Below are 7,862 nucleotides of genomic sequence, written 5' to 3' on the forward strand. Positions count from 1 at the left end.
AATTAAATATTTAACAAAGCTAATCATTTCTGATTTTTCATAATTAAGTTTACAAAAATAATGTTACATTTATAAAATAAATCAGCTTTTCCCAATAAATTACAGTGATGTTCTTATTCAAAAATGTAATATATTGTACAAAATAGATAACAACTTTTTGTCAGATAAAATACTAAAGTATATTTTTCATCCAGTATATTTTGGCAGTGTATGAAAACACTTTATTGTACACTTAATATCTAAAGTACAGTGTGAAAACTAAACCCATTAAGCTATTATGCATGTCGCTTATATAAGGCAAGGGTAGTCAACTTGGGGACTACTTTTTATTTCCAGTTAAATGTTTTTAGTCAGACCAATACTGCCATGTTTATGCAACTGACTTAATTAATCTGACCCAGTAAAGTCACGCAGATCCAACTTGAGCCCAACATTATTTCTATGACAAGTACACAAAAGTGACACCCATCAGTCAACTTTTGGGCTGCTCACTATCTCTCACGCATGTTTTACCTTTGTGTTTCCCCACAAAGCACTGGTGGCTGACTTGTAAAAATAGCACAGTCCAGATTCCCCTAAAGCTCATAGCAAAACTTTGGTACTTTATTCTGTCATAAAAATTCACACTAAAAGGGACTTGTAAAAAGAGCAATGCATTGATAAAAAATAAACAGTAAACAGAAAAAAAGAAAAACACTAAAAAGCAAAAGGTAAATGTTAAGAGCTACTGTATGCAGACTTTACAAAAGCAACTACTTTAAAATAACATAAAGAAACACAGCATCTACCTGGCGGTGTAAGTGTATTCTCATTAAAGCCTTTTGAATGTTCAGGTCAGCTCAGCATTTACTGTGTGGCGTCTCCTGCCTGCAAAAATGTATCTGAAGAATCGTATCAGTTTGAGCAACTTTTAAAAGCCAGAGGTTTAACTACGTCATCTTTGGATGCCGAGATCAATCCAAGTGTCTAGTTCAGGATGATCAACATCTTTCCTTTAGTACTTTAAAGTAGACTTTATTCCCAGAAGTTATGTAAGAAACAAACACAGAAAAAAAGAAAGAATAAATATTGCAGTTTGCTTAACTATTGCAAAGAGAAAACACAGTGGAGTCAGGAATTCTGCAAGGTAAGATGTTGTGCAAAGTGGTGATTTTCTTACGACGTCAGTATTGTATGAACAACAGATCACTTTAGATATCATAATAGATTATTTTCACAAATTGTGACTGAGTGAGTATATGCCCAAGTGAGTATATGTCATAAGGTCCCCTTTGTGCAAATCCACACAGGGTCCAAATCCAGACGGGTTGTTATAGACTCCAGACACAAAACTTAAGCAATGTTGGATTCCCTCAGATTGCAAGGGGAGGAAGAGGAGGAGAAGGGAGCTTGTCACAGCAAATCAATTCATCCCAAGCTTCTGAAAACTTTTAAAAATCCAGAGGATGAGTATTTGGTGTGCTGCCTCTCTTCTGGCTTGAAATACCATGGCTCAAACCAGGAACATCTGGAGCTGAACTCAGGCACGTTTGCCGCTTGAGTTGGTAAGCCATACCCCTCCAGACACAGAGCTACTACTTAACTACCTCTTCTCTGTAGCTGAAGTTTAGAATGATTGCCAAAACATGCATCCACCAGCCAGTTAGGCAAATAAACACAACAGCTACATTTACGCTAGTAAATCAAACAGTACAAAGTCTATACTCCTGCCCTGAGGTCAAGTGGCATGGGTCTGGCCGTACTCCTAGCTATACTCTCTGTGCCCCTGAAGAGAGGTGGCCATATCCAAAGCACCTGGTGAAAAGTGTCCCTAGACTGGCCTAATTCTCAAAATGTGCCCAGAAATTGTTTGGGAGAGTACTAGTTAGTCCTGACCAAAAAGCATACCAGTCCTTGTTCTAACTACTTAGCAATATAAATGCTAGCACCCGTACCTCGGCACTGTCCAATTGACTAATAACAGACATTACTGTGTATACAGATTTTGAAAAGTTCTCAAACATATTTGCCCATGGCAGGCCCTCTAATTCCCACAAATAGGTGAGAAAGGAGGATTCAACTCTTTTGTTGAAATTTTACTTGAAAGAGATGGTTCTCTCAAATCAAGATTTTTTTTTAAATGTGTTGGGTGTTTCTGTCCATTATTTTCTCCTTTTTCTTTAATGCATGTACTTTGTTTGGTAGCCTACTGTTTTACTATTAATGGAATCTTGACTTCTGTCTGATTAACCTGCTTTCTCATGCCTACAATTCACAGCTAAACAAGCACTAACTAGTTCCGTCACAATGAAAAAATTATATACACATCTAAAACAATAATATTAAGACAACAACTAAAACAGGAAATAAAAAATGAATCTGTGCAGTTAAAAGATCTAAAAATGATATCAACCTGTATACATATTCGTCAGACTGCAGTGTCCACAGTTACAGTTGTACGCACCAGACAGAGCAGTATTACTTTCAAAATCATGAGATGTTTTAAAAAACACCCACAGTAGTGGCTGCTAAGGAAATAATTTCCTTTTATCATCCTGAGATTTTACATGTGCAAGTGTCCTACCAATTTACCTAGTGCATGAAAAGGAAGAAGGGAAGGAAGGAACCGGGGAAGAAGGGAAGGAAGGAAAGAGGGAAGGAGGGATGGAAGGAAGGAAAGAGGAAGGAAGAAAGGAAGGAAGGAAGGAAGGAAGGAAGGACAGACAGATGAGTAAGACAGAGACAGAAACATTATCACAATGTTTTTTGTTTCAAAATAGATTGCTGTGCAATGACTGAAGCCTGATTTGTAGACATTTTGTATTCCTGCCCAGAGCCTTGAGGAGGGGAGGGTAACGGAGTTTCTGGAGTTGCTGAAAAAGAATATAGAAAGAATTAAGTATTTTTATATTCTGGCTACTCTGCATACACATATACATACTACTGCGCTGGAACAAAGCTCTGCTATGTCTGGCATGTTAGGGAAATAGAATATTTTAATTATCAGAATTTTTAGCTTATTAAAAATTGTGCATGTGAAAATGATATATCAAAACGGTGCCAACTTTTTAAAATTAGATCAAATTCAGGTCAAAGTCTCTTACTTAACACTGTTTATACACATATATTTTTAATGCACAATTATTTTAATTTAAGAATGCTGATGAAATAACTCTATGAGCATTGACAGGCCACCATTCTAATTAGTATTTTTAAATGTAACAGTGAAACGTTATGACAAAAGTCTAACTTGCAATTACTTACCAATCTGTTCTGTATGTACAGGAGCAGACATTGAACTTATGAGGATAGTTTGGCCAGTTAATGGATCTTGGGCTAAGTGAGGATGTATTGGATGATGCAGATGACTGGCATCATTAGAAGTACCTGCAAAAATCATATGAGCATATATCGATTCAAAAGAGCATGTTGTTGCCAGCAACTTATACTTTAGTAATTACATTTCCGCAGAGCAAATGTTTTGATTGGCAATTTGAATAATTGCCTCTGGGTATTCATTAAACAATTTAACCAGACTTCAACCATATTAAGCACCGTGTTTATTATTTTCACTATTTTGACTGCATTAACAGTGGATTTCATGAAATATTTCTAAGGATTCTTCCATCTGCCTAGGGAATTGTATGTCTAGATACCCAGCAATGACCGAGAATCACACAGCACAATCTGAGGTTGTAGGACTGAGTTAACAAGGTGAGCAGCCATTACAAGAAGGCTTTAGCTAGCAATCATACAGTCCAAAGCTCAGTCAGCGAGGCAGTGGTCAGAGTGCTTGCTTGCACCAGGACTTCCTCAACATCCCAGTATGCTAAATTCAACATAATACCACCTGGCAAATTTAACAAGTTGTTAGTTTACCTCCCAGTAACATTTCCTGAAGCAAACTGTCAATTTTAACAATTCCAAATAGTTTAACCAATTGTATTTGCTCAATCATTTGCCAAGTGATGCTCTGGAGTGTAGGCAGTAGAAGCAGAAGTTCTCCAAATCTTCCTCGAGAGTCATACTGACGGTCATTAATATAATCCTCTAAACTGATCTGGACTTGGAACCGCATGTTCTTAATCTTCATTGGATTACTCAGGCCTTTTGCATCTTAAAAAATGACAAAAATCTAAAGTCAAGGCAGATTATGATTTGGGAGGAGTATCTTATTTTTTTTTCATTTTATTCTTTTCCATACAGCTGGACAACATGAGCAGATGCTACATCAACAAAAAATTACTTTCAATATATTCATGTGTAAAATAATTCTGAGAGATATTTTCAAAAAGGTACCTGGATCAAAAAACACAATCGCTTTCAAGCAAGCATACTCATTGTCGTCTATTTGAATTTCCTGGAAGGGTCGAACTAATTCATCTAGAATCCGATTTGCCACTCGGCTGATCTCTACTTCAGTACTGTTGCGATGGATTATGTAATTGTTGCCTTAGAGAGAAAGAATACCAACATGTGTGTTGATAAAAAGACTTTAATGTAACATACTAGATGAAGGCCATTTTCAAAAGCACATTTCATTTTGCTTAATCAAATTAATTTTTTTTAAGTAATAACTCTCCTTTGTATCATACAAAACTGTTCTTTGTCAACAGAGTATATAGGCAAAATATAGCTCTCACCCAGTAAATAATCTGTGCATGTAAATATGCCAACATGTACATTTACTGATCAGTCCACAGGACTGAGGTCCGTATTTGAATGCACAAGTATGGAGCATGCAGGGCTTTATCTTTACATAATAGATAAATATAACGGTAAAATGATCTTAAAATTTCTTCTTTCCTCATTAAAATAATATATCCCAAGCTGAATCATCAGGACTTGTCAATGGACAAAGAAGACTTCTTCCAGAGAAGACACCAGGAATGCTTCTTTTTCTAACAGATGCTTTTGGTACTCCTAATAAAATTTAGAAGCATCATAAAATTTCTAGTAAGGAAAGAATTTTTCTTACTCTTTTAATTTTAAATTTCCATTTTGGAGAAGTCTCCGTCATAGCATCTTAATACACCTTCTATCCAGAAATCACCTAAGATAAGTGGCAAAAACACTGGGAAAGCCACAGAGCTTCCAGAAGCCACCAAGCAGTTTTTGAAAGAAAAGCTGATGATTATATCACTAGAGATTCATGCCAAAATGATTCACAAGCCTTACAGACATCTACCTCCAAGTATCAGAAATGAGCCTTGAGGCCTCAAATTGTTTCTTCTTTCGGTATATATGCTGATGCTGGTGATACTGACTATAATTTTCTGCTTATTATTTTATCATTATTTTCCTTATTACCTACTAATCCCAATAACACTGCAAAATATTCACTTTTTTATTTCTGTTAATTTTGTCAGTAAAACTGTATCTAGAGAAAGAACTAGGTTAAGAAAGTCATTCATATAGTTTTTAACTTGAAAGGATTGCTGGCTAGAGCAATATCTTCAGACCAAGCCCTTCTTGTCCTTTTAATGTTAGGATATGTGTAAAAATAAATTCAAGCTGATTTAGAGTTATGAAAAGGCAGGCCCAAAGAGGGATGAGAACAAGCAGTGGAAAACGTCCTTGTACTACACCACCAGTAAAGAAACTAGTTTGAGTCTATATTCTGCTTAGTCTTGGCTCACATCAAAAATCCTGTCCAAGAAGACCTACACACTTTCTCATAGAACAGCCCAAGTGCTGCACGTGTTTAATGAGACCATTTTTGGCAGGGTGCATTTCAGAATGGTGTATTATGGTGTCAAACTGCACCAGGGGAAGTTCAGGCTAGAAATAAGGAGGCCTTTCTTCACAGAAAGGGTCGTTAGGCATTGGAATGGGTTGCCCAGGGCGGTAGTGGAGTCACCATCCCTGGAGGTGTTTAAGAAAAGATTGGACATTGCACTTAGTGCCATGGTCTAGTTGATACGGAGGTGTTAGGGCAAAGGTTGGACTTGATGATCCCAGAGGTCTCTTCCAACCAAATCAATGCTGTGATTCCGTAATGCTAACAAATGCCTCCTCACGTCACTATGCACACAGGCACACCTCTCATCATATTTCTGTGCCCCTCTGTTGTGTGATCGAAGGGAAGGCATGCTTCTACCACGTGATGATGTCCTCTTCCCTAACAGCCATGCTGTCTTTAGATAACCCACTGAAGGAGCCACTCCAAGTGACCAAGAATATGCTTATGCTCCTCACCATGCCATGGAGGTACCCACCTCCCACGTGGCAGGGCACAACCGGCATGCTGTTTACATGATGGCCACGTGGCGATTCTCAAGGCAGCAGTGGGAGGGCTTATGGGAAAGCAAGTTGCAGGGATCTGGCTATCCAATTTCCTAGTCTGTAGGGTCTTCTCTGACTATGTCTGAAAAGCTCTTGAGAAAGTTCCAGATAAATGGTTTTTATGAAGAATGAAATTAGTACATGGGCCACAGGTTGGCTGCTCCTCTCTTAAGCAAAGGTTTTTAATGGTTTTTTTTGTTGTTGTTGTTTTGTTCTGGGTTTTTTAATGGGACAAAGGTGCAGAAAGGATGCTAATGTAAGGAAACAATTTGCCAGGAACTCCCTTAAGTTGTGGTTGCTGGTATCCAATAAACCTTTAGCCATGCTAACTCACAGGAAACTGTCCACCTCCTTTTGCTGGAACAGGGCACGTGATGTTATGTCATTAATAGCTGTTTAGCATTCACAGAATGCATTGCTTTGATTGTGCCAGAACAGTTGTCCCACTTAAGTGATTACATAGTTGCTAACGTACTATAACATCACCATTATTAATTAAAACAAAACCAATATTTACCTAAAAGTAAAATGTCTTTATATGCCATGGATCGTTTTGCTGCTCCAAGCAACAGGTGTTCCCCAGCATGTGCTCTGAGCAGGGCAACCTCAAGAAAAAAACAGCAGACTCATAAGATGATAACACAGTAAGTTCCAATGAGGGCAAAAGAAATGAGGATGCATATTACCCGGAGTGTATTCAGCTATAGGTACCTGTTTAAGACTGTTAAGATTCTAACGTAAAATGTAAAGTGAATGTAAAAACCTTAACACTGTTACTAATAGCACACTATAATCCTCTGCCAATTGTAGCATTTGGCCTAGATTTTAAACATATAGCTCTGCAAAATACTTCTCAATAAATACAGTACTTGCATTTATTTCCTCATGCCTATTCCCTTAACAAAGTTTTCTCTGGAATTTTAAGTTGATACTGAAGACTCTGGTGGGCTGGAATAAACTGTTACAGTAAATTCGGCACTATCAGTGTTTCATCCTTCTCACCTTGAACCAAAATTTATGTAGCACTAAAAAGAGCTTTTTGCTCAACAAAGCCAGACATGCTAAAATATCCACTACTGTCAACAAAGAAGAAACCTGACTCATACCAGGAAGGCACTTGAAAATGTGGTCATTAGTTTACTCTTCGTCACCTATTTACTTTCCTTTGTTTTTAATGTCTGCTTGAAACTTCAGCACTGGCCTCTATCTCCTCCAGGAACTCCTCTCTTGGCAAGTAATTATTTTCTTACAAATCGAAGCCAGTCCTTTATGAGTGATGTAAAGGTACACAGCAGCTAGGAATACTTAATGTGTTAAGACTTTTCAGGTCCTCAGCAGAGTTAATTCATCTGCTCTGGCCTGCTCGATGGTTTGCAAAATAGGCAGATTTCCAGATCAGGATTCATTTGTTTAAAACCAGATCGTTTATTTGGTAACTGCATGTACAATGCCCCTTAGAAGGAGGCTATCATAAATGCAGAAGTGGCATTTGTTTTAACTCCCAGTACCTTTGTCACTACTTTTCTAAGGTACTTGATGTTCCGGAGTATTTCCCAACAGGTACTGTTCTCGTGGTTTAACCCCAGCCAGCAACTAAG

At 37.7% G+C, this 7,862-nt stretch overlaps 1 protein-coding gene across 1 annotated transcript; it reads right to left on the bottom strand.

Annotated features, from left to right (window-relative positions):
* Positions 1-2,733: 2,733 nt before the first annotated feature.
* Positions 2,734-6,869, bottom strand: LOC104154686 (hepatocyte nuclear factor 4-gamma; the record flags this gene model as incomplete). Its single annotated transcript, XM_009708671.1, has 5 exons — positions 2,734-2,852; positions 3,244-3,366; positions 3,859-4,095; positions 4,279-4,431; positions 6,782-6,869. Coding segments are annotated over 5 exons (720 nt in total), but the record flags the coding sequence as incomplete, so codon positions are not given.
* Between the last annotated feature and the right edge of the window lie 993 nt (positions 6,870-7,862).

The sequence above is a fragment of the Cariama cristata genome, unplaced genomic scaffold (genome assembly GCF_000690535.1).
Source record: "Cariama cristata isolate BGI_N322 unplaced genomic scaffold, ASM69053v1 scaffold25109, whole genome shotgun sequence".
Taxonomy (NCBI): Eukaryota; Metazoa; Chordata; class Aves; order Cariamiformes; family Cariamidae; genus Cariama; species Cariama cristata.